Source organism: Thunnus albacares, chromosome 12, assembly GCF_914725855.1.
Source record: "Thunnus albacares chromosome 12, fThuAlb1.1, whole genome shotgun sequence".
In the NCBI taxonomy this organism is placed as follows: Eukaryota; Metazoa; Chordata; class Actinopteri; order Scombriformes; family Scombridae; genus Thunnus; species Thunnus albacares.
In genome coordinates this window covers 21,554,161-21,581,660 of record NC_058117.1, presented here as the reverse complement: position 1 = coordinate 21,581,660, position 27,500 = coordinate 21,554,161, and the positions used below count along the sequence as shown (strand labels likewise).

The 27,500-nt window shown below is 38.5% G+C and overlaps 3 protein-coding genes across 7 annotated transcripts; 1 reads left to right on the top strand and 2 right to left on the bottom strand.

The window, feature by feature from the left end:
- The first annotated feature begins 840 nt into the window (after positions 1-840).
- cib3 (calcium and integrin binding family member 3) lies at positions 841-4,890 on the top strand. Of its 2 annotated transcripts, XM_044368793.1 has the most exons (6): positions 841-891; positions 1,853-1,887; positions 2,276-2,387; positions 2,929-3,076; positions 4,150-4,345; positions 4,443-4,890. In XM_044368793.1, exons 1-6 carry the CDS (start codon positions 841-843, stop codon positions 4,462-4,464), a joined length of 564 nt encoding a protein of 187 aa, XP_044224728.1. In that variant the 3' UTR covers positions 4,465-4,890. The 2 variants fall into 2 exon arrangements, with proteins under 2 accessions (XP_044224728.1, XP_044224729.1); XM_044368794.1 differs by lacking the exons at positions 1,853-1,887; positions 2,276-2,387.
- A 242-nt stretch (positions 4,891-5,132) lies between these two features.
- LOC122993700 (ras-related protein Rab-8A-like) lies at positions 5,133-11,495 on the bottom strand. Its single transcript, XM_044368074.1, has 8 exons — positions 11,289-11,495; positions 10,671-10,731; positions 9,473-9,533; positions 9,282-9,359; positions 9,054-9,143; positions 8,830-8,895; positions 8,694-8,744; positions 5,133-8,489 (listed from the first exon to the last, which is right to left on the bottom strand). Exons 1-8 carry the CDS (start codon positions 11,410-11,412, stop codon positions 8,400-8,402), a joined length of 621 nt encoding a protein of 206 aa, XP_044224009.1. The 5' UTR covers positions 11,413-11,495; the 3' UTR covers positions 5,133-8,399.
- A 1,879-nt stretch (positions 11,496-13,374) lies between these two features.
- LOC122994048 (tropomyosin alpha-1 chain-like) lies at positions 13,375-23,681 on the bottom strand. 4 transcript variants are annotated; one of them, XM_044368582.1, is made up of 9 exons: positions 23,278-23,680; positions 20,646-20,771; positions 16,364-16,497; positions 15,330-15,447; positions 15,152-15,222; positions 14,947-15,022; positions 14,615-14,677; positions 14,460-14,529; positions 13,375-13,715 (listed from the first exon to the last, which is right to left on the bottom strand). In XM_044368582.1, the coding sequence occupies exons 1-9, from the start codon at positions 23,389-23,391 to the stop codon at positions 13,633-13,635; spliced, it is 855 nt and encodes a 284-aa protein (XP_044224517.1). In that variant the 5' UTR covers positions 23,392-23,680; the 3' UTR covers positions 13,375-13,632. The 4 variants fall into 4 exon arrangements, with proteins under 4 accessions (XP_044224517.1, XP_044224519.1, XP_044224518.1 ...); XM_044368583.1 differs by lacking the exon at positions 13,375-13,715 and adding an exon at positions 14,036-14,254 and having other exon boundaries at positions 23,278-23,681; XM_044368584.1 differs by lacking the exons at positions 20,646-20,771; positions 23,278-23,680 and adding an exon at positions 17,972-18,286.
- Positions 23,682-27,500: the final 3,819 nt, after the last annotated feature.

Sequence of the window (27,500 nt, the reverse complement as noted above, 5' to 3'; positions counted from 1 at the left end):
TTATTTTGTGTAACAAAAGTATCTGGTGACCCCTGACCTCTTGAGTGGTCCTGAACACCAGGTCGGGTTGTACTGACAAAACTAATTCACATAGGATTTTCTAAAGGAAATGTATAAATTGATAAGCAAATTTAAGCTGTCTTTGTGTGACTATAAAGCATTGATAGTGCTGCTTAATGTCTTCCTTGTCTCTTATGCAAAGCACAAGAGAGTGAGGAAAAGTTGGAATAAATACATGTGTCCTGGAGTGCAACTGTACTTCTGCTATCATAATTTATAATTGAACAATCAAAGGCAGTGTTTTATTTTAGTGCCTCGGGTCTGGTTGCCTAAGTATTGTGCAAAGTGAATACATTTTCAAGTTTGGTCAGATAAGATCAGATATTCAATGTCTGTTCTAAAAATTGAACTTGAAAATGTATTAAATTATAGGATAAATGTCCAAAAATAAAGATCCCAGCCGAAAACCGAACTTGTGTCCCATCAAAAACTCTATTTGCCCACGACAAAAACCCTGTCTCTAAAGAGTGTAACCTGAGCAGTGACCAAGGCGTTGGCCATAGAGTGGCACTAAAGAGGGTTGATACCACTTGGCATGATGCTGGACGACAGCCCTTGTTCATTGTCAAAGGGGCTGCTATTCACAATGGAGAAAACGATGAAATGCTGCCATTATAATGGGGACCAAAGGGCCCTGTGGCAGCCCGACACCTGATCTCCTCTTTGGCTCTGGCTTCCTTTTGTCCCAGTATTTCATATCTGACATATCCACACACCCTAAAAAAGCACTTGATGCTGGAGCAGCGATGGACCTGAGGCTCGGTGTTTGTGTGCTCAGACATGGGAAATAAACAGACCACCTTTACAGCGCAGCAGCTCGATGCTTATCAGGTTGGTGTTACTCCTGTTTCTTACTGCAAGAGAACATTATCCTCCGTCAGTTTAAATGGTGCTTCTCTTATCAATAACTACTGGTCATCTGTAAACAAAGTTAAATACACAAAAGAGGCTCTAACAAACTTCTTTGTTTGAAATGATGATCCAGGGTCATGTGGTGCCTCCTTCAGGATGGTTTTGAACTAGCTCAAACGTTTCCTGACTTTAATTGTTGACATCATATTTTGAGGAAATTTGAAGTCCAAAGTTTGTGAGAAGATGCATAGAATTTCTTCTTTTAGTTTAAATGTTAAAATGTTTAATTATGAAATATGTTTGCATGTAAAACCAGTGGTAGAAGATAAAGTTGTACATTTACTCAAACACTGGATTTGAGTATTTCCATTTGATGCCACTAATATTCATTTCAAACATAGAAACAAAGCAGAGAATAGAAAGCATAGAAAGTATGATTAAACATTAAAGTACTTCTTACATGTTAATTCATCAGTAATAATAAACCAAAGATATAACACAACACTGACATTCTGCATAATTACTACTATTACTTTGTATACTTAAAGTACATTTTGTTACCATTTCTTGTGTACTTTTACTATACATATAGGTATTTTTATTTGCATGATAGACCAGCAGCTGCACCGTGACCTGTGCTCCTGGTCTTTTTGCGATTTTATTACAAGTTAAACAAATCCAAGCTGTCAACGGAAATGTTCCCATTAGAGACAAGATAATTCTACTGTTAAACAAAACTGGGTGATAAATGTCTGAAACTTGGAATATTATTATATTGGAATATGAAATGTTTTTATAGTTCAGCTACTACATGATGTGAATAATTCTTCCGCTACTGTGCTAAACAGATAGTTTATCATCATACTGTATAAGAACAGCTGCATCTTAACAGTCTTGGTAATAACTGCACTTTCCCACCATGATCTGATTGTATTTGCAGGACTGTACATATTTTACAAGAAAGGAAATTCTCAGGTGAGAAGATTATTTTGTTTACACCGATATGGAAATAGTACTAAATCATGAGTCATTGTTGGTGTATTTTGTTCTGATCTGCACAATACCAAACTGTAACTCTAAACTACAGTATCAGGAGACCTGTCCTACTGTGGGGGCTACCACTGAGATCACATGGTATTTAAATTATTACTTGTAAAATATTGCTTCTATAAAACACTGAGGGAACTTGTAGTGAAATTTATCAAATTTCTTCCGTGTTTTCAGAAAAACAAGCTTCTATATCAGATGGATAATACTAACACAACTTTTCTTTAATACCAATTGCTCCTCATTAATACACAACTATATAATATCTTGTAATTCAACATTGAAAGTAAATTTTTTAAACCTTTCCCTACTCCAGACTGTTCTATCGGTATCGGGATTTGGCACCGCAGCTCGTTCCCCTTGACTACACCAACCACCCAGATGTGAAGTTACCATATGAACTGATTGGCAGCATGCCAGAGCTGAAGGTAGACCCACCGCTCCACGCACACCCTGCAGACCCGCTCTCCCTGTGTTCCCAATCCATAATTAATGGCCAACTAATCGACAGAATTCTTTGAAAGGTTATATGTTACCCGACTCCTTTAAACTTGAAGAATGCTAGTGGGTCCCTCAGGGCACATTTGCTGGAAATGGGTCAATTATATGCCTCTTTACACAATGACAGTACGGTAAACAGGTGTGTTAACACAGTGGTCACTGACATGTCTTGAGAAAGGGAGAGTGAGACCATGAGGATTATACTTCCTCCTTATCGTCATTCCTTATTCCAAATTGTGACATAATTACGACTTATCTTAAGTAAGATAAAGAACTTTCTATGCTTGTGGGGTTCACTGCACAGAAAAACAAAAAATAAGACAAGAATATGAGATATAAATCAAAATGAGTGACAGGAAGCCATCAAATCCTGCAGTATCTCATTGAGCAGCAGTTCACAAGTCTGTATGAATTGTTCACAGAAGTTTTGTCAGACTTTCTTTAAAGTTCTGGTTCCATGCTGTCCAGGACAACCCATTTCGTCAGAGGATCGCTGAGGTTTTCTCCGAGGACGGAGAAGGAAACATGACATTGGACGACTTCTTGGACATGTTCTCGGTCCTGAGTGAGATGGCCCCGCGCGACCTCAAGGCCTACTACGCTTTCAAGATTTATGGTAACGTATCTGAAGAAACGGTACAGTTTTTAAAATCAAATCAAGGAGTTCCAAACTAGTTTTCTAGCTTTCTTCTATAACATATATAAAAACACACAAACCAACCAAAAAAGACCCCACATTTTGAGCAACAAAATCATTCAATTCCTTGTATAAATTTTTACTGTCAATATTCCCCCAATAAGTTTATGAAACAAGGGTTTTAATATGGTGTAAGCATCTGAAAGAGGGACACGGTGAAGCATTATGGAGCTTTAAGCATGACGGATGGTCTATAGGATGTTATAAATGATTAACCAGCCCATTATGGAGGCAAAGAGCTTGTCAAAGACCAGTATCTGCTCAGCTCCCTCAGTGCCCCTAATTAACAAATGCTGACAGATGAAGAAGTTACATACACATCGCCGTGGTCATCATGGGTCAAGGAAATTTTTCATTCATTATTCAGGTCAACGGCAGAGGGTGACATACTGTAAACGTATAGCCGCATAATGGTGAACAAGACTCAGATACTTGAAAATGACCTTTCTAATGATGCATGAATATGTAACTCATGACAAATACGTTTAATCAATGTCTAAACATTAACTTACAATTAAATTAGGAGGGAAACATATTCTTTATGATTTCTTTTATATTTTAAATTTGAATACACTGAATATTGTCACAAAATGTCAGCTGCAAAAACAGATATTTAGAGATGTAAACAAAAGTAACCCCAACTGAGAATTAGTTCACTTTATGTGATGGATATCTCTAGAGCTACAACACATCTAGATTACTTGTTTGATTATCAATCAATCTTTACAATTTTAGGATTATTTTCTTGATTAATCATTTAGTCCATTACATGTCCATCAAAGCCCATGTGGACATATTCAAATTACTTGTTTTGTCCTATCACATTAGTCTAAACACCCAAGGATATTTAGTTTAACATCATATAAGAAAACCAACCGAATTTTTGCTATTTTTGTCTAAAACAATTATCAAATTGTTGCAGATTAATTTGTCTTATCAATCATGTCACCTCTAGATATATCCTAATTCTCCTTTTTTTTTTTGGTCGCAAGATTTCAACAACGATGACTTCATCTGCAAGTCCGACCTGGAGAAGACGCTCAACAAGCTGACACGTAACGAGCTGACAGAGGACGAGGTGAGGATGGTGTGTGAGAAGGTGATAGATGAAGCCGACCTGGACAATGACGGACGTCTGTCACTGGAGGACTTCCAGCACATGATAGTCCGAGCCCCAGACTTCCTCAGGTAGCAACCATTTATCATGCCATAAAGGTTTAACTCACACAATACATGAAAAATATAGTGATATTTTTTGTGCATTTACCCATTTTGTTGTTCACAGCACCTTCCACATAAGGATATAAGGAAATAAAGCAATGTGCCTTTCTTAATTAGAAGAGCACCTAAGGATGGACTTATAATAACAGACTGTCTGGGAAGTGGAAGAATCCTGATGTCTCAGCTAAAAAACAACAGTTGCATACAGTATAATGAACGTCTTGTCATGGGAACATTAACATTTCTGCTCATCTGTATTTTGTAAAAACAAAACCTCTTCTTCCAAGTTTATCAGACTTTGACATTTATCACCCAGAATTATCTTGTCTCTAATGGGAACATTTCTGTTGACAGCTTGGATTTGTTTAACTTGTAATAAAATCACAAAAAGACCCAACATTTCGACGGAGCATTACTCCATAACCGGCCCACATCCGATTTGTCTTCTATCGTGGCAGCTGCAGAAATAACACAGGTCACGCTGCAGCTGCTGGTCTATCATCGGGTGGCTGCGCCAGCCAATCCATCAAAGTCAGGGCTCATTAGTTGTGACCATCAGCAGTAGATTTGTGTTTTGAATCTAAAGGGATTCAGTTACACCACACTATAAAAGAAACACATGCCAGAATATTCCAGTGGGTCATAGCGGGCCAATAAAGGGAGAGGCATTTATCATGAAGCTCCATTGTGGGACTGTGGGCTCAACTGACAGCTGAGTTTTCCTCTTACAGTCGGCCAATAAACACACTGAAGCTGAGTTTTATAATCTTATTTTATTAAATCAAAAGTACACATATCTACAAATTGTAGATACATTTTCATATGGGTTTAGAAAGTACAGTACAATTTAAGTAGATCTCTTTGTTCAATGTGATATTTACAATGTTTTTTTTCCACTTTTTTTTCCCAAAATGCATTATTTATTACTCTCCCTGTGTATGTCACAATTGATGGAATGAAAATATGGCTGTAAAAAGGGATGTACAGTATATGACATGTGATAGGTGTCTTAAGAAAAAAAGGATATGATTTAAAAACAAAGAGTAAACACTTTACCTCAAGTCCTCCTATTTAGCATTTATAAGCAGTATCCAGACATTTAATATATGTTTATAACACACTACAATGTAGCTGTAAGCAGATATAAGTGTTATAATGTGTTTGGCAACAACTGTAACTCTGGTGTATAAACAGATAATGAATGACAATATAGTTAAACAGCTGTGGCAGTATAGAATATGTCAAAATACACCTAATTATGTACTTGTATCTGCTTATAACTACATTACAGTGTGTTATAAATTGTTTATTAAGTATTGTATGCCGCTTATGAAACGCTAAATAAGAGGCCTTAAAGTGTTACCAACAAAAACAAAACAGGAGTATCATTTCGGCTGAAAATGACACAGCTTGAGTCCCACAAAAGTCTGCTCCCAATGTTTTCTGTACATGACTTAAAGCTACAGAAAAGCTACAGTATCACTCGCATGAGACTACAACACTTTCTCCACGTTTCCCAACCTCCTGCTACTCAACAATCTTCCATCATGCTAAATTTTTTTTTTTCCTGCATTGATGTAGCAATGCCATTTCTACAAAACAGATTATGTCCTGTTTTTGGCTCAGTGAACAAAAAAAAAAAGAGAGAAAAGAAATGAAAAGAAAGAAAACACTTAACAAAAGCCCATACATTCAACTGTATGGGTCTAAAAATATGTCTGAAAATTACACACATATGCACAGGTCCAAGATTCACAATGCATAGCTCACCTATGACAGAACAGAGTATTAGCGGTTAAGACAAATGGTCATGGTAGTCATGAGGTCCCAAATTATTAGTTATTTAAAAGCTGTGCAGGCAAGCAAAGTAACAGATTTCCCCCCTTCCATGTTGTGCATATAGGAGTTTGATTTTCAGACTAGCAAACAAATGTAGGAAAACATGAGGAACAATGGAAACAGATCGAGACTCAACATCAACGTTCAATACGAGCAGACGGTATACGTTTGCATCACAAATGTCTATTCAACTGTGTTCTTAAAATACTGATTAAAATTTGGAGTTTGGGTGGGCATCCAAAATGCATACCGAGCCTCTGGCGCCACCTAGCTGTCAAACTAAAGAGCCACAATGACACACGTAACAAGAAAATGTACAATACTACTAATGGGACCACTGTTAAGCTTAAGTCAAGCCTGTTTTCATGTATTAAGCCAAGAAAATATCACTATTAAACTACATTTTGGCAGGGCAGTAGCATAGAAACAGAGCTTTTTTTTTTTTCTTCTCATAAATATATACGGCTGTTGAAGTAAATCAGGGCAATGTTTGTCAGTGAACTAATACCAGGACAGTGGATCACTAGCAGTGAAATATCAAAGGAGATACAGTCATTTATGAGTAGGTGTAGTAAAATTTAGGAATTATGCCCATTATATTACCAAGACTCAATAAATCAAATGGTTTTTTTTTTATAACTAAGTAATTGTATTGTTGTATTGCAAAACTATCACTTGGCACAGACTACACACAAAACACAAGTTACTGGTAAAGTGCAAGGAGAGCTGCATTATAGCAGTGGGGGGGGGGGGGGGGGTTTAAGGGGCTTACAGTGATTTTAATTGCTGATCAAATGACCAGAAACATCATTTAGCTTGACAGTGAATCAGAGCTGCTGCAAAACTTTCACTCAAGTCAAATCAAAGGCAACAATTTAAAGTAATTCCAGACGATTGATTAATCTACTGACAGAAACTTCATCGCCGACTACTTCCATAATTGATTTTTTTTTTTTTTCAAGCAAAAATACCAAACATTTGCTAGTTCCAGCTACTCAAATGTGAGCATTTGTTGCTTTTCTTACTCTTATCTGATAGTGAATTGAATATTTGGCGGTTTTGAGCTGTTGGTTGGATAAAATGAGACACGTCAAAGACGTCACTTTAGACTTTTGGAAATTTTTCTCTATTTTCTAAGGTTTTATAGACCAAACAATCAAGAAAACAAGTGGCAGATTGATCAATATTAAAAATAATTGTTCTTTTTTTTTTATACTGTACTTAGCTGTGGAGGTTTATTGAAATTATACAGCGAGTACTTCCTAAGATGTGTATTTACAAATAAATGCTTAACATGAAATGTCAAGAAGTTTGAGTTTCAGTAAGTTACTAACGGAGAAAGTCTAAGCAGAGACATGTCACCAAATCAAAGCTCTGCTGATCTTTTGAGAGCAAAAGTGCTCTTGAAAGCTTTGGGGAAAAGGATAAAAAAAAAGAGTTGGAGGCAGTCTGTCTGTGACACAGAAAGTAGGAGCAATGATTGGGGCAAGATGAAACGCCCGTTTTATGTCACATCAAATGATTGTCAAGGACTACATGTAAACCAAAGAGCAGAAAACCTTCCTCTCTGATCCCTTGACTGCATTATGCTCATTAGACTTGGTATGATTCTAAACTGCTGAAATGAAAATGAAAAGAAAGCGTGTGCAACTCTGTTTAACTGGAGTTCAAGCCTATCAGTCTCTGGCTGACATTTATCACATAAAAAGGGAAAGATCACTAATAAAAATAGATCTAAATATCACATTTGTGTTTCAATCCCAAACTCTTGACATTAATTAAGTGATTTCTCCCTCCGAGTGGAACTTTTAACAGTTGTGCTACCGGCTGTGTGAAGTATGAGTGTGTAATACAAAGAGACTAACATCAGAAGTACGAGCCTGTTATCTGTGTGATATGGAACATCTGAAGAATGCTCCTGGTCGCGTCCTCCACCAGTCGAGTGGTCTGACCCCTGAAGATAACGTGTCTCCTTAAGATGGAAGAGATGCACCACTGGAAGCTTTAAGAAGAGGGAGAAAGGAGGGAGTGTCCTCCACTTACTGGGAGTATAATGGTTTGTGTGGACTGGGAGGACTGGCCATGGATGGGAGAAAGAGGAAAAAGGGGGAGGAAGTGCTAGAAGCAAGCACAGTCCATTTATGTCCAGCCAGCTGGCAGCCAGTATCGAAGGCCTCTGTCCTCAGAGTAGGCTGCAGCGGAAGAAGCTGGTCTTTTTCTGCGGCTCTGAGATCTTGACTCCGTGACTGCTCCCCTGCGGCGTGTTGCCCTCCTGGAGCGAAACAGCAAACACATAAGTGACGGCTCAGTCATTTAGAACAGTTTATGCAGAAGATTTTTAAATCTGGTTCAATGCTCATGTACTTTTCTACAACCAGAGGCGCCTTGCTGTTCATTTTCTGAAGTTTGGAACTCAAAAAAGTCAATTTCTCACAGTACACAATATTAATTTGTATAATCAAGGCATTCATCTTACCAATTTTGTGTCCATTTTTGATTTGATGTCTCTGGCGAGTGTCAAAAATGCCTGTGAGCAGAGCAAATACACATGTTGTCACATTTCTGAAGCATCTAATAGGCAAATAATATGTCAAGGAAGAACGGCTGCTTACGTTTTCCACATTGATGTTTGCCTTTGCACTGGTCTCCATGAACTTGATGCCATACTCTAAAGCAAGCTAAAAGAAAGAAAGTCAGAGAAAATTACAACAACGTACATTTTTACCAACTTTGTTGAAAACCAAATTAGAAAAACAGTGCACCAATAATATCTACCAAGAAATATATTAAACAATACGTCCCTCAGACCAGATATAACTTCAGTCAAACTTCTCACCTTCTCCCCCCTGTCTTTGGACACCTGCCGCTTGTCGTTGATGTCACACTTGTTGCCAAGGACCATCTTCTCAACATCAGATGACGCATGCTGGATCAGGAGAAGAGAATTTTAATTTAAAAAAAAAAAACAAACAAAAAAAAAAAACATGCTACATGGTGTCATTCAGATATTTGAACATATAGCCATCAAATAAAGGTTATATTGGGGCCTGTTTATATACTGTACCTCCTCTATGTTCCTTATCCAGTTCTTGATATTATCAAAAGACTTCTCGTTCGTGATGTCGTAGACGAGCATGATTCCCTGTAAAGGACAGTAAATCCAATGCCTTGAAGTTAATAGAGCTCAATAGCAATGGCTACCATGGAAAGTAGATTTTTCTTAACATTTGTGTGGTACCCTGAGAAGACACCCACCATTGCCCCTCTGTAGTAGGCTGTCGTGATTGTTCGGAAGCGCTCCTGACCAGCTGTATCCCTGAAAAACACCAACAAAGTGACATCTCAAGGTGACTGTACATATTGACAAGCTACAGAACAACCATGAAAGACCCCTAAGATTGATTTTTGGCATGTGGGAAGGTTTTCCTCAATTCCTCTTTTTGAAAAGTAAGTATGAAAGGCAGGTAAGGGATGTTGGGTTAGCTTTATCCAACAGGCTAGTGTAGAGCGAAGCTTAGCTGTGAATCTAATTATGGGTCAGTGCTGATCTGATGTGAAGCATTAGGTTGATGAGTTTCAGACAATACAATTACATGATTCAGCTGTTGAAAAACTGAAACTAAATTGAGAAAAAGAGATTAAAAGGATAGGTTCACAGTTTATCAAGTCTGTCTTAAAACAACAGTCAGGTCCCCATATGAATACTGACAGAGGTTTTTCTTGCTGTCATCATTCCTCCTGTTCATGCTGGATATTAAAATATCCCCTCTAAACACATTTTCAATGTAAGTGATAGAGGCCAAAATCCACAGTGTGTCCACATAGTCATTTTGTGCAAAAATGCATTTAAAAGTTCATCTGAAGCTTATATGAGGCTTCAGCAGTCTGAGTTAGTCATATCAAGTGGATATCTGACATATTTACAGTCTTTTTAGTATCAAATTCCCTCTTTGTGTTTCCTGTTAAGTACAGTAACAAAAAGAGGGATTTTGGCACTAAAAGGACTAACATTGAAAGATATATACTTAATTTGACTAATGTGGACAGCTGAAGCTTGATACTAGTTTCAGATTCAGTTTTAAAATACATTTTTGTGTATTTTGACCCCCATCACTTACATTGTAAGTGCATTATGAAGGGATCTTAAAATGGTCAGTATGAACAGGAGGAATCATTACAGCAAGAAAAACCTATTTCAATGTTAATTTGGGCATCTTTTAAGACAGAGTTAAAAAAAAAAAAAGTGAGCCTGTCCTTTCAGTGCTAGTATTTCTAATACTAAATCTAAGATGTGTGGATATTTATTTCTTGATTACTACCATTACCTGACGTTACTAATGTTACATCTGTAAGAACCCTTGAGTAAAAATGTGTGCTATCCATGTTTTATTAGCAAAAACACAGCTATAACGTCACATGTGCTGCTGCATGAGAGATATTAACATAAACTTACCATATCTGTAACTTTATCTTCTTGCCGTCAAGCTCTATTGTCCTAATCTTGAAATCGATGCCTGGAGGGATAAAGGAGGATCATACATGTCAATCATAACGTTAGCTTCCTAGCTTAGTATGACACAATAATGACACTTATGTGCTGGAAATATGCGGCGGTTCACTTGCATGTCACGGTAGACAGCAGTGATAAATTCATAAAAGAACAACGGCGCTTTTTTAATGCATAAATTAATCAGCAATTACGTGCTACATATGACTTTCCGGTTCTTTCCCAGGCTGTAGACGGGGCCTAACGGCTGACGTTAGCGCTATTTAGCTAACCGCTAATGCTACCGGCATGACTTTCAATCGTAACCACTTCCTACTCATACATTATTAGCCTCATGCAAAACACACAAGTAACAACGATTCCTTGTTTAATCCACGATATGTTCGTTTTATATTACCAATACTCTAAAGCATAACAAACTGTATTATTAATAAAGAGAAAATACTTTTTTTTTAAATCAACGTAGCATAGCATTTCCAGCAATTAGCCCGCACCGCAGAGCCCATTGGCGTACTGTAAACAGACAGAAAAGACACATTTTACATCAGATAAAAAAAACCGTACCTATAGTGGAGATAAACGTTGAGTTGAAGGCGTCCTCTGAAAACCTGAACAGGACACATGTCTTCCCGACACCGGAGTCCCCGATTAACAGTAATTTAAACAAATAGTCGTATGTCTTCGCCATACTTGATATTATTGCGGAAATCCCGCCCGGCGAAGCAGCGAGCTGGTGTTCAGAGAGGCGCCGCCTGTCGGCCCACAACAGCCCGCAAGTTTATGTCTGACTGAGACCAGAGGGCGTGTACTTCCTTTACCAGCTACATAGAAACAGCAGTGGACCTAAATCCAGACCATTTACCTAAATACAAGTATCAATACAGCAATGTAAAAGTACTTAAGTATTAGCAGTAAAAGTAGGCCTAGTGGTTTGGTCCCTCTGACTGATATTATTATTATTTATTATTATATATGACATCATTAGAGTATTTATACTGAAGCATCAGTGTGTAAGCAGCATGTGTAGCTGCTGGAGGTGGAGCTGGTTTCAACTACTTTATATACAGTTAGTTTAGTCAAGTGGTTCCCAACATAAGGGGCAGGCCCCTCCAAAGGGTCACTAGATAAATCTGAGGGGTCGTGAGATGATTAATGGGAGAGGAAAGAAGAAAAAACAAAGTTCTGATAGTCTGATGCCCAAATAAACATTGAAACAAGTTTTTCTTGCTGTAATCATTCCTCCTGTTCACACTGACCATTAGCAGATCCCTTCATAATGCACTCACAATGTAAGTGATGGAGGCCAAAATCCACAAGCCTCCTTCTGTACAAAAATGTATTTAAAAGTTTATCTTAAGCTAATCTGAAACTTCCGCCGTCCAAATTAGCCAAATCAAGTGGATATCTTTCAACATTAGTCTTTTTAGTGCCAAAGTCCCTCTTTTTGTTACCATACTTCCACTGCAGCTCAACAGGGAAACACAAAAACGGAATTTAATGCTAAAAAAATGTGGCAGATATTCATTTGATATGACTAACTCAGACTGTTGAAGCCTCATATAAGTTTCAGATAAACTTTTAAATGTATTTTTGCATAAAATGACTGTGTGGACACACTGTGGGTTTTGGCCCCCATCACTGAAAGTGCATTTGAAGGGGATCAGTATGAACAGGAGGAACAATTACAGCGAGGAAAACCTCTTTCACTGTTCATATGGACACCTGACTGTTGATTTTAGACAGACTTCAAAGATTGTGAACCTATCCTTCAGTTTCCTCATTTGTTACGACCTTGCTCGTAACAAGACTATTTTTACATTGTGGTCTAAATTCTCTTTCCTGTGTGGCGCTTATGTGTGAAACGGAAACCAGAAAAAGTTGTTGAACATTCATTGTTACCCTATAAGGAGAATTCATAAGTTCTACTTAATGACATAAATTAAAGATCAGTTGTAAGCCATTAATAAGAACAACGTTTTGGTTGCTAGGTTGTATCAAAAACCTTCTGGCTGCCGGATTGTCTGCAGGTTTTCTGAGAACATAAGTGATCTATTAGAAGGTTTTTCTGATGAATCTGATGAATCCAGCACACAGAGAGATTTGTTACAACTTGGCAACTGAAAATGCTATTTATATTACTGTTTTCTCTGATTAATAAAGTAATAGATAATGATTTATTAAGCATTACTACAGCCATTACTTACACCTAAGTATTTATAGTTGGTGACTTACTAGGAAGTGGTACCAAAAATCTTCACTCATGGTCCACTTGTAGTCTTAAGACTTAACTTTGTGAAGATGCATTCAATTGCTGGTTAATAAGGAGACTGAAATTATAATTTACATATATCTTAACTCCAGAAAACATTAAATTACTGTATTCTTTGACAATACTGTTGTGTGCGACCCAGGGGCCGGCAGCTGAGCCTTATCTCTGGTCTTGCGTTTGGAGAATTTGCTTTCTTTGCAGAGCAGAAAACACTGTGCATGTTAGCACATGTAAACTGAGGGAGGAGCTCTTCCTCAGGTTACAATTGATAGCTATGTTTTGAAACGGCCTCACTGACATAAACAAACACATATAGTACACAGCTGCACATATTAACACACACAATCGACATAACACATCAAATTAACTGCATGAACGCTGTCATCATCATCAGTTTTATTTGTGCTCAGAATTTAGTTGACAACACAATTTCTAGCACCGAAACTGAAAATCATATGGACCCAAAAATGTTATAAAAAGGGGAAAGGAACAAAAGAAACATAAATATATAAAAGGGGTACACGTGTTTTATCAACCAGGGAAAAGAGTGACATTACAGAGGATGGATGGCATTTAGAAAATATCTTTTAACAAAAGAATGTATTTTTTTTTTATTGGTTTGATGTTCTTCTTGGCATTTTACAAGCTACTGAGCTCCTGCAGTGTTTGGTCCAGGACTTGGTGCATTCCTATGTTTTCCTCTTTCGCGTGTGATAGGTTCTCTGCAATAAAAGAAGTGGCAGCAGATATAAAATGCAGTGTCACAAGAGCAATAATAGCCAATAAAGTTAATAATGAAAGCTAATAAAATACGGATCATTTTAGAGAAGGCAAAGCAAAGGAAAACACTTGTGTACAATATGTAAACCTAAAACTCTGACTTTTCTACTGTGGTCAATAAATATGGAAACTTTATTATATGACTGTATTACTGACTGTTTAACTAAGGCATGAGTGTAATATAACTTTCAACCATAAGTGGGGAAAAGCGCAGTGGTAGAGTTGTGGAAAGCAGGCTTACTTGAAAAGACAGAAGACAAGGTAAAAGAGAAAATATCTTTATTGAGCTTCAGTTTAATGGAAAAGGAGAAATGAGAGGAAAGGGAGAAAAGACAAAGTGCTTCCAATCAGACAAGGAGATAAAGAGAAATGAAAACACCATGAGCTAGATACAAGGTTTACAAGGTGTTCATATCATTGAGGGCATGATCCAGCTCCTCACTGATAGCCTTGTATTTCAGCTTCTGAGTGTACAGTTCGTCTGCAGGTCAAAGATCAGGCAGGGCGGAGAGGAAAGCAGGTTCAGAGGAAAATGCAGGAAGTTGTGCAGGGAAATGCGGAGGAGAAAGAGAGAAATCAGCGAGGTCAGATCAGAGAAAAAGACGAAGGAAATTAACGACAAAGATTTGAAAAGTTGAGTAAAGAAACGATCACTGCAGCTACTAAAGGAAGGATCAAAAGTGTACCTTCTAAGTCATCTATGGACTTTTCCAGCTTAGCCACTGTCCTTTCTGCAAATTCTGCACGGGTCTCCGCCTTCGGAAAGAGAATAAACATATTAATCATACAGAAACAGCTTCACACACCTCCGAAAATAAAGCTTGAGCAGATAGACACCCACCTCCTTAAGTCTGTCATTCAGGACTTTGATCTCCTCCTCGTATTTGTCTTCTTTCTCAGAGTACTATACAGACAGAGAAATAGTTGAAGGAAATCAGTTAATTGCAAACACAATAACATCACGTTTACTTTTCATTAATACACATTTTAATGACATTTGTCTGTTTTTAAGAAAATTAGATGTTAGTTTTACAGGACAGGGTGTGGGACATAAAGGCAGGTGAAATATCCAGGTGAGCTGCTGAGTGGTTGTAATGGGTCATAACTATTATATGAGTGTTAAAGTGTGACATCATTTTCAGGTCAAGCAACCAGCATAGATAAACAACTTGCCTTATCAGACTGAGCCTCTAGAGACTTCAGGTTGTTGGTGACATTCTTCAGCTCTTCCTCCAGGTCTCCACACTTACTGTAGGAATAAAGCAAAACATTAAAAACTCTCTTCAGTAACTGTTTCTGGCATTTAGTATGTTTGAAGTCGACTTGTTAGCTTGTCTGTAAACATGCATGTAACTTTTTTTGATGTATTTGTACTTACAGTTCTGCAATTTCTGCCCTCTCTTCTGCTCTCTCCAGCTCACCCTCCAGGATGACCAGTTTACGGGCGACCTGGTTGTAAAGAGACATAAAATCACAGTCAGGCAAAAATAAAAAGGGCATCAGCTTCATCTAAAATCTGGAAGTCAGCTGAAATGTGATCTATGTGCGCCCCCTACCTCCTCATATTTGCGGTCGGCCTCCTCGGCGATGTGCTTGGCTTCTTTGAGCTGCATCTCCTGGATCTCCATCTTCTCCTCGTCTTTCATGGCTCTGTTCTCAATCACCTTCATGCCTCTGATGACGGGAAATATACACACAAGTTTTAGCACAGCGAGACTACAAGGAGACCTCACGTTTGAAGACGTTTCTGATGCAACAAAGTATTGTCAGACACTTACATAACTTGTCAGTTTGAGGTGTCATTTTCAATTCAATATATCATTTATGCAATAACGTACACATAAACAATTTATGTGGTTAATCACTCTGCTTCAGTCCAAACATTATGAAGATGCTTCAACTCTGTTTTTGCATTTCTTTTCTGGTTTGCTTTCCATGACGAGTTTTTCTGAGAAAAAAAAAATCCCTTTGAATTTCTTACACTAAACTAAATATTTTCAGAATCAGAAGCTCCAAAAACTTGTCAACTAAAATATTTGTCATTGACCCTGGTTGATGGATTACATTTCACATTTTTTTCCTTAAATATCTCACAACTTAAACTAAATAAAACACTAAAAAAAACATCATGAAGGCTAAGCTAAAACTGTGAATGAATGCTGGCAATGAATGAGCTTCTTATCTCTAAAAGATCAAGATGTCGCAAGCATTTTACAAACAGAGATAATTTAAAAAATATGCTACAGTCATTAAAGGGAACTATATTACTTTGTTCTTTTCTCACTGTTGTGAAAATTTAGGGCGGTTAAACTCTACATGGTAACAACTATGTCTCTCATTTGTGTTTCCTGCTTTAGGATTGTGGGTAATGTAGTATTTTACGTAGACAAAGTATTAATTATTAGCTTCCAGTCATAAGAACCATTTTCCTGTTTTGTAGTTGATGACATGTTGATCTATATTTTATAGTTAATATATTATGACTTCTAATGAAAACACCTATGGTGACAATAATTTCTACTTTAAACTTTTATCTCTATTAGTGAATACAACATAAAAATCCTCTCATGTGGCCTCTGTTGACAGTCACCTTTCACTCTCATCCGCAGCCTTCTCAGCCTCCTCCAGTTTCTGCAGGGCTGTGGCCAGTCTCTCCTGAGCACGGTCCAACTCCTCCTCCACCAGCTGGATCCTGCGGTTCAAGGATGCCACATCGCCCTCGGCCTATAGAAGTATGGCAAGAGGGAGAGAGAGAGAGAGGTCATAGGTCAGACAGGAAACATGTTTTTGCCTCAGGAGGAAGGACGTGGTTTGGGAATGTTTAAGCTGTGAAAATGTTCTGTTTTTGTCATTTTGTAGGATTTTGAGCAGATGTCAGTTCCTTGTTCAGTCATATATACTTATATATATATATAAATGCTGTTATTTATCCCTCCTTACTCTCTGGAATCATGTGCAATACTCTGATATTGCATGTGTTCCTGTTTTCTTTTCCCTCTGCCACAGATTTCTTAAGTGTAATCCATTTCACTCTTAACTACTGTGACGAATTTGATGATGTTCTGAACTTTGCAGCTTGACCAGACACTGTACTTTGACCAGATGGCCTGAAAAAAAAAAACATGCTGATGTAGACTCACGGTCTGGCAAAGTTTAAACCCTGTGACACATCTCAAGTGGCACAGCTGGCTTGACTTTTGTAATGTGGACCCATGTATGTCTGAGGAGACAACAGATAGCTTCTTGTCAGCCTGTTTCCTGTGGGACTGATGTCACAGATAACCACCTCTGCTCTCTTCTTCCTGTGTAGCGAGAGGCCGAGGAGGAGCAAGGAGGATTGCAGCTCCTCATTTAAGATATGTGTCAAACATTATTCTGCCAAACAGCTCAAAGGGCGAGCAGAACAAAGACTTTTGAATGTTTGACAAAAAAACCCATTTCCATAGTCCGAAACAGCTGATGGAAAGAATCCAAGCTTATAAAATGTTATAAATCTGTATTCATACAACCACACTAACATTATATCGGATACTCAGGGTGTTGGAAGTATGTCTGGGTGTTTTACACCAGTGGTTCTCAAACTTTTTCACATCAAGGACCCCTAAACTGACACAAATTAGACCACGGACCCCCATTTGATAAGATTCTGTCTCAGTGTCCCCCGTCTGATTTGCTTTTAGATGTCCTGTGGCAGAAAGCGTATGAAACCCATGACCAACATACTCATACATTCTGTCATTTGGTTAATTATGGACGTAATTATGGTGAAAATGAATTAGACTATTCCAATTTTTGCTGGGGACCCCCTGAAACCCACTCAAGGACCCTTGAGAGTCCCCCGGACCCCACTTTGACAACTGTTTTACACGGTATAGGGCGGGTTTCAATTAGATAACGCAACCCGAACAAAAGTCTGCGAAGGAATGTCGCCACAATGATGACTCACTTTTCCGATAAGCTTCTAAAATGACTTTATGGAAACATTAGAGGATATAAGTATCAAATGTACTTCTGGAGTACGCAGGTTGGGTTCTGAGGTTGTTATAGGAGTGTTATATGAGTATTATTATCGCTACCGGCAGTTCAACACTGACGGTGTTCGCGTCAGTTATTTACAATCATCAATAAAGATGAGCAAGAGGTTAAAGATAAACCCTAATAATGTGTCTTTCATTGGATAAATGTTCAATAATCTCACTTTTTCGCGCAGTTCCCGTTCAGTGTCCAAGTCCCTTTGTACTGCCAGTGCTCGATCTTCTGCCTCATCAACTTGCTGCTGGAGGGCTTGGATTTTCTTCTTAACCACCTCCATAATCTCGACTACTTTGTTTTCTCAAAAAAAGGCAAAAATAAAAATGTAAACCCGAATAGAGGAGTGTGTATCCCAAAATAAAAAGGTATTGATATGCGTCAAAAGTTGCAAGCACCGAGGAAAAACTTTTTCTCGGGCAGGAAATAAGGGACGTGCAGTGTTGGGATGGGGAAAAAAAGGGCTGGGAGTTTTCAGGAAATTTATGGCGAGATCCTCCAATCCTGTGAAGAAGCCTGTCTCAGATGACATCACAGGATTTAGGAGGGGGAAGGCATTGCTCTTTTCCTTCACAAAAGAGGTGTGTATGTGTGTGTGGAAGTCTGGATTTGCTATTGTGGACTTATATGGCAAATAAGGTGTTGCTTAGGCTGCATTTTTCTGCTCTGATTAGAGAGAACAGTTGTCTCATGTGAGTCATCTATCTGATTCAGATGTGCAGGTATGAGCCGTATCTAATGTGGATCATAATTTATGATCGCTGGTGTGAAGAGGAGGAAGGAAAAGGAAAAGTTTGAGCGAGAAAGGCTTGTTGTAAACTTTATAGAAATCAAAAGTCCAAAGATCTGCTTTTACACGAGGAGGAGGGAGGGTGAAGGGTGGGGTGGGGCGGTAATAATCCTCTCCAACAAGGGTTGTTGACCTGCAGTGGCTTGGAATGTAAATTGATTTGGTTGCATACATGACCCGCAGCCATCGGGTGGCGACACATTCCTTTCAGCGCCCCCCTTCTCCTCCTCCTCCTCCTCCTCCTCACTTTTCAGAGCAAAGCCTGGGTTTATTTTCTCTTTCTGTCCCTGTATGACATATATATGTATCAGTATCCTGCATGAGCGGTGTTGAAACACATTGGAAGAAGAAGTAGATACGAAAAGCAGATTTGTCGGCGTCTCCAAGACAGATATCATCTGTGATCTGACCTTTAACCTTTCTTATCTTAACCTGATTTCACTGGTAGTTAAAGAGCTACAATGACTTCACTGAGTACTTTCATGGGATGCTTTATATTCGATTCAGTTTTACTGCAGTCATTAGAGCTGAAAGGGTGAGTTGATGAATGGATTATTAGAAAGCTCATCAGCAACTATTTTGATAATCGGTTAATCGTTTTAATGATTTAATTAAGCATTTACATTTGCTGATTCCAGCTTCTCGGTCATGAGAATTTGCTGCTTTTCTTGATCTTACATGATAATAAAATCTTTAAGTTTTGACCGTTGGTCAGACAAAATACATCATGCTGGGCTTTGAAAAGCTGTAATTGTGAGGCTTTTTTTTCACTATTTTCTGACATTTTCCAGACCAAATGATTAATCAAGAAAGATAATGAAAATAATCATTAGTTGCAGCCCTTTGGTAGTTATATGTGTGCACAACAAAACGCAGTCTTGTTACACCTATATAATGCATCTTCCCAAAAGTTAAAGAGAGAAAGAGAAACCATTGTAGAAAACCATTGTTTCTCGGGTGTCGTGTCAATAATATTGGTCATGGCTGCCCAAAAAAAAAAAGCAATCTGAAGTGAGTTTGTGTCTGTCTCCACATTTCTTTTGCTTTTACTGCTTTTACTGCTCTAAGCCAACTGAGATATCACAGGAAAAGAAAAGATCATAAATCAAATAAGTGCTCTTTAAAGGTGAGTGGTCATCCTGTTATACACCGACAAGGTATGTACTGTAAGGCCAGACAGAGGGAAGTGTAATGTCTCCGCCCCAAAAAAGGCCAGAGCATTGATTTCATTAGACACTGCAGTATGGGGTTCTCTGTTTGCTTAAGCTGCATTCCTGAGATTCCAGGTCGACTACAGGCTGGCCAAGTTTTGTCTGTGCTTGAGAAATAGCTCTGCTTCAGACCTCAGTGAGCCACCAATAACTCAGTAGCTCCCGATACTAACTGAATAGGTTAGAAGATGCAAGTTATTCACACTGTATGTGGATGATTGTTAGTTTCCTTCACGAGGTGATCCTAAGGTGTTGAGTAGGAGCTTGAAAGTTAAGTGTGGGTAGTTAGTGACTGATATGCTGCACGGCGCCGCTGTGTTTGGTACACAAAAGGGGATTCAGGCTTGAATGACTTGGCCTCTTTAACTTCAATATAATGACAAACCTTTGACATAAAGGTCATATTAGTTTGTCTTTTTTATTCCTTTGTTTCATTGCGATCAAAGAAGGTTAAAAGGTAATGCCTTTCATTTCAGTAATTACAACTTCCATCATAGTGTTCCATTATTTCTGAATGTTAATGTTTTATTCATTCTGCTGCTATGTGTCATCACTCTAGAAACAACCAAACTGAACTATTAAAGGCGAGTCCAGACATGGCCTTTTCTGGGAATGCAAGCAGTAAAACAACACTCATGTCTGAGTGTACTGAACACTGTTTTTTTTACTCTAATTTGATAGAAAAGAACTTATCTTTGCTTATTTTGGTTTTACTCATGCAGTGATATTTCAGTCCATCTGAAAAAAGGATATTGATAGTTTATACGACCGAAACTTTGGTTGTGGTGTTCCACTGTAATGTGGATAATTTGTTTCAGATGGCGTCTTTGTGGTGAACTCACATCTGTGGCCTTCTTCTCCGACAGTTCCAGTTTCTCCTGAGCATCCTTCAGGGCCTCCGAGTACTTGTCCAGCTCATCTTCTGTTCCCTTCAGTTTCTTCTGCAGAGCGAGCAGCTCATCCTCAAGCTGTAAGAAGACAAAGATGAAGGATAGTCAGAAAGAGTACAGCAAAGCCAAACCAACTTTGTACTGTGGAAAAGTAAGAATGTAAAGTAAGAATCAGCATGCTGAGATGCTTACTATGGCAAGGAGGTATAATGTTTACACTGTTCATCATCTGTGTTTAGCATGTTAAATGCTAAATTTTGCTAATTACTGTAGCACTTAACACAAACTACAGCTCAGGCTGACATGAATGTCATTAGTTTTGCAGGTATTTGGTCAGACACCAAAATATTGGAGAAATTAAAATTTGGACCTGACGATGACGCTGGATGTGAGGTTAACAGATCACCAAAGTTATAATAATTCATCCTGAGAGGAACATGAATGTCTGCACCAAATGTCACAACAAACCACTTAAAATCACAAATATTAACCCCGTGGTGGCACTAGAGGATACATCAGGAGATCACCAAAGTCTTTAGGTTTTATCATCTGGGGACCATGAATGTTTGTACAAAATTTCACAGCAATCCATCCAATAGTTGAGATATTTCAGTCTGGACCAAACTGGTAGACCAATGTTCATTGTCATCCTTGGAGCGATACCTCTAGTGTGACTAAAACTTAATTGCTCTTGATAATCCACAGAACATGCTGTCAACAGCTTTCATCAGGACTATTTCTTGTATAGAAAGTAGTTCCAAAGTAAATCCTTCGTGATGAGGACTGTGGGTTGTTGAGACTAACCGGGACGCCGTTTGCCAGTGAATGTTTAAAATTCTTTTATAATTTGGGTGAACCAATCCTTTAATTGCTGCTTTAGTCTGTGCCTGTTTTGTATAATAGATGTTGATATTTGAGTATTAGTTTTGTGTATTTTCAGTGTCTTCCGTCAGCCTAACTACACTCTGACGTTCATCTCGTCGTGCCAAGAATAGCAAAGAAAGAAAACATCTCTTAGCACAGCTTGTGTCTCCGCCATCCAAACAAACTAAAGAGCTCTGAATAATCTTCTAGGATTTCATGCTGACTGTTCCTTGATGTGTAAGACATGCTGGGGGTCCATATGTGCGGTGCCAATGACAACTGTCACTCCTTGTGCTCTCTGAGGGTATGATTAGGGCATTAGCCACCAGAGAGAGGATTCTTTCCACTTGCTTTAATGTAGATCCTGGCTTTGTCCATTCCTCTCCAACTCACTGCTCTCTAGCATTCCACTCGTACCGCCACGATGAAGACACCGCCTCCCACTGTGCAATAATTGCCTCTTTTTAGAAACCTCAAATATCCTATTACATCCCTAGATCCTACTTTGCTTGTATCAAGTGGTACAAGAATGCTATCATCAAGTTGGCCCTTGAAATATCAAGCTGCCAGAGGCTCTTGCACTCCAACACCAAATATGGATGTACAGATATTTGGAATTTGTGAGGTTTTGACATGGTAGACTTAAAATCAGATAAGGATGCTGGGTAATGCAGTCCCCTTGATTCAGAGCAACAGCTGCTATAGATGGGTTGTTTTACCTCCTGCAGCACAGTTCTTGGTTGCTTCAATGAATCCCTCAGGTTCACTGTGGATAATATGTCCAGTAGTCTTCACTCTGGTATTCTGTTTGTGCCTCCCTGTGGACATAAACTACCTTCTCCACCAGAAGACAGGACCCTGGGGCTCAGGATCAGCTGCTCTCTGTATTTCAGCAGTTGGTACTTTGGGAAATACTTGACATTTTGTGTTGAGCCTTTCGACAGTCTGCACAAGTGTTTTTGTTTTAGAGCATTCAATTATCATTGGAATAAAAAAAGAACACCAATATGTTAATCTTTTATTGGCTTTTTTTCTCCCCAACATAAATTCAATTTGGGTTGTTGTTGGACTACAAAACACTGCAAATTAAATCACTTTAACGGACAGGTCACTATTTCCAATCTAATTCTGGAAGAACAACTAGATGTCACAATAACTTTGATATTTTTATTGCTCCAGATAGTGCTGGAATACTTTTACATTCTGATATATATTATGATATGGAAAATGTACATAAATCTACATATACAATAATCCAGTAGAGTTTCCATATGCATACGTCGTACAAAAACTCTTGACCGTAAAACAAAAAAAATGATCATTTTGTTACTTTAAAAATTACAGTTTGTTACGATTCATTTATTTGGACAACAGACTTTAACTATATTGTTGTAGTATCTTTCCTTTTGTGCTTATTAATGTATTTTCAGTCAGTGCTTCATCTTGTATATATTAGATGCTCATAATAGTATTCTAGTCTTTTTAAACATAACTTTTCTACACTATGCATCTTCTTATACTTTCGTTTTCTGTTATGACACTTCAACTTCCCTTTGTGGGATCAATAAAGTTATCTTGTCTTATCTTATATATGAAATGATAGTATTGAAATTGCCTAGCTAACTCCAGATTCAGTATGACTTGTGTTATACAAGAGCACATATTGTCATCCATCACATCCATCCTTTGTTCCCCTTAAATCGCATCAGCCATGTCTCACCTGCTTGCATTTATCCTCTGCTGCCTTCTGGTCGGACTCAGCTTGTTCCGCCCTGTCGATGGCATTCTCCTTATCCAACTTCAGCATCTGCATCTTCTTCTTGATGGCCTCCATGTTGACAGTTAGGTTTCAGTGACTCGCGGGTTTCAGAGAGAAAAAAAAAAAGTTTTTATTTCTTTTTAGGTGAAAAGCTGTTGCAGATGTTTAAAGGAAGACCCGTCACAAGAGCCCTCGCAAGGTTGACAGAGAGAGAAACTGGTAGATGCAGAGAGGAGGAGAGAGAGACAGAGGGAGCTGAGAGTGCGAGTGAGCAAAAGAGAGGAGGATGCAAACTGAGAGTCGGTAGAGCTCTGTGTGATTTAAACTTGACTAGAGGTTTGGAGACAGCCCCAGTCCCAAGTGACAGCCCTTTCCCACCGTTTACCCTTTCCGCCACTCCCCGCCTTGGCTACTCTAGAGCTCACTGTGCCCCCCTCCCTAATCTAAACTTCACCGCTCAAAGGCTCCTGCAGGAACGATGTGGTGACGATGTTTTGGCAGTATCCAGCCTGTCTCCTTATTTGGATCACAGCCGTTTTGTTTTGGACGGAACAGGAGAGGAATAGCAGATAAGAAGAAAGATCAAGCTCTCAGACATCAAAAGGACATTGTTCACATTAGTAATATGAGTTAGTGAAGGTTCACTTTTTCCCCTTTGGGCTGCGTATCTATATGCCTGTGTTCTTACTTAGGAATGCTCAAATTGATGTTAATACCAGAGTTGGTTAGAAAGGACATAGTTTTCATTCTACTGCCGAAATGAAAAAAGGCTGTATGGAAAATGATCCAGCCAAAGAAAATGTGGGGAAAGAGCTGTCGGCATGTGATCTACACCAGGCAGCAAGAGCTTTATAGTAGAGTTGCACAGACATAAACCATAGGTCTACTGCAATTAAGATCCTCTTAATTACTACTGGTTTGACAGACCTTTATTTAGATCTGTTTTCCACAATTTGTAAGGCATACAATATAAAAAGCATGAAGAATACAACTTGTGTTACTGAGATGGTTTCCAGAAATATGATTTTATACTGCCTTTGAGATGTTTGGAAAATAGGTCATGCACAGTTTCAACTTCAGGCTCTTTAGTATATTTGCTCAGTAAAGTTTGTATCAGAAACCAAATGACAGAAAAAGTGAAGAAATGAAGACAAAATAGAATTGGATATTAATATTAATGTTTTCATTTTTGTATTATACAATTAATCTTGTTACAAACAGTGATAAAAGTATAATTGTCGTAGTGAGTGGGAGGTGCACGAGTGCGCGTGTGTGTGTGTTTGTGTGTGTTTACGTGCTGGTGACATCAGCACTGATGGACCTGTCTACTTGCTCTCAACTCTCATGTGCCAGCTGCCCCGGCTAAAAATAAAAATTACAAGGAAAGTCAAAGAACAGTGAGGCGTATTTAAGAAACATCTAAAGATAAACTTGAACGAATGCATTTATTTTCAATTTTATGTTGCATTGCCACAGATTCTGTTGACATTCCCTCGGTTGATTTTCTTCTTGATACACACATTTTACTTTAAAAACACATTTTCCATTTGGCACAGAGAACACTGTGTACGAAGAGTCAATTGACACCAAACCTGAGGATATGTGCCAGTTTTCTGCAGTTTTGAGGAGAATGTCTTCCGTAGTCTAGTGGAAACTGTGCATATCCAAAGTTGGTGATCATTTGTATTTTTCCAGGTAAACTGAAGGATTAAATTTTCCTTTATATGTAGAGAAAATTAGCCTACTTTTTAAGACAAATGAACCATGGGTTATCTGAAAAATGCATTGTCACAAAGCTTTTTACTTTATGTAAAGCTGATGTTTTGAAGACACTAAATGTCAAATTGTTTGGAGATCATTAAATGTGACATTGGATCCAGCTCTGCTTCATATCACATCCCAGTTATGTAAAGAATTGCAAGTTACACCGTGTGTAACATTAATACTATTATCTCCTGAAAAAACAATGCTCGCTAATTGCCTTTTGAGTATGGAGTGGAAGTTTTTGAGGAAACTAAACTAAGCATAGACCCAGAAATCTTCACTCTTCCCTTTGAGAGAAAGACACCAACAGCACAGAAAACAGGATAGAGAAACTTTAGCCTTTTTTGAATATGTTTATGAAAGTTAGCACAAACTTACATCATGACCTGTTACGAGAAGAGCAATGTGTGCCTTATTTGGTCTGTCAAGATGCTGGCTGCTCAAAATGTTATGATAACAGATTGCTTAGATACCGTTCTGAAGATTTAACGCAGCAAATGTTGATTTAGGGTAAAGATATTTTCATTTGATGAAACGATTTTATTTGTGCAGGGTGTATAGTAAACAGAAATGAGTTTTGAAGCCAGGACAGGAGAACAGACAGGGAAAGAGAGAAAGTGAGAAAGACAGTGGAGGTAAGAGAGAGAGAAATAGAGGCAGAGTGAATCAGATGCAGAGTGAGAGAAATCAGAACCCTCCCACAGGAAACCGAGCTAAACTCCTCTTCTCCTTGTATGGTAAAAACTCCCCCAAAAGCCACAGGATCGCCTTGGGAGTAGAGTCAAAGTCCTGCTAAGTATAAATCACAAAGCCATGGGAATGGCAGAACAGATTAGAGTGTATATGAATGCTACCATGAAGAATACAAATTTGTACAATTTTAGTCTTAAGTGCTTGATGTCATGCAAGGGAAATGTGGACACTGATAGTAGAGTTGGGTCAACACTGTATGAAAAGAGCATCAATTTCCTTGCAGCTGCATACAGCAGTTTTATCACTACAGTGAAACAGCAGTGAACATCTCATATCCCCATGTTTGCTGTGGCAATACCTGAACGTCTGACTAATCAAATATGTAACACTGGTGTGATGCAATGACTCATAGTGTACCGAGACAAACCCATTTGTCAACCAAAGTAAACACGTCAGCACTGCTAAGCTCCAAAGCTTCTGCACAAACATGTCCGCTCACTACGCAATAGCATCCAGTGAACTACAGTCCTACACACAAACATAGTGCATAGTGTATGGAAGTGGCTGAAGGAAGTGGTAATCTGTTATATTTGGCTCTGTAACTCAGTCCAGTTGTATCTGTGACTTCTAACAATGTCTAGGCTCCATCTTACCAGCCAAGGGATCAGAGATCCGTCACTTCAATGAGGCACAGTTGTCTCACACAAGCCTGGTGCTGAAAGGCTTTTCACACCAAAAGGGGTCTTCAAGAAGAAGACTTGCATGGTCATCGCATTTTAATTTATAAAAGTCATTTTACTGTGCCTCCTCCACATGTAGTTTTAACTACTAGTGTAGATTGTTCATTCACGCAGCATTTGTATCCGTAGTTATCTCTCATCACTTCACATCTGTATCTTTGTATCATAATACAGAATAGTGATACCAGAGGTGAAAAGTACCAACTGTTTGTGTTTGTTATTTTAATGCTAAGCCTCAACTACCTCAAGTAGCTTTGTGTATAATGATACCCTAACATGTTCATGAGTGGTATATTTTTAGGTATAAGAAGCAGGAGGAGTATATGTTTCAGGAGTGTTTTCACCTCTCATGAAGTCAATATTTGTTGCTTGGCCGCCATTTGAACTTCACACATCAGCAGTTATAATCAGAGGGATGTTCAAGTTCATTAAAGTTCAATATTGAGTTTGGGCACATCAGCATAAATCCAATACAGCAGAATAAAAATCTGATTTCAACGTCAGTAAAGTTTGACACACATTTTCATGTTTACCAATAGAAATTATTTTTCATGGTTTGGCTTGGCCTCTTAGTTCCAGTTAAGGGGAATTTTAATGGTATACAAAACTATATTAGACACTATTTTAAACAGTTCGGGAAAGACTTTTTCTTTTTTTAACATGACTTTTCCGCTGTGCACAAATAATGGTCCGTAAAGAAACGGTTTTCCAAGCCTGCAAAGAGCCCTGACCACAAATCCGTCCAACACTTTTGGATGAATTCAAACTCTGACTGTGATCCAGGCCTTATAACCCAACATCAATGCCCAAACCCACCAGCGCTCTTATGTCATAATAAGAGAAAATCCCTGCAGTCAGGGTCCATAATCTTGTGGAAAGCCCGTGGTTTTAGAGTGACATGTTAAAAATCAAATATTTAGGCATCTGCATACTTTGGTTGTCCACATTACTTTGTTGTTTAGTTTACATTCACTAAGCCCGCTGTGA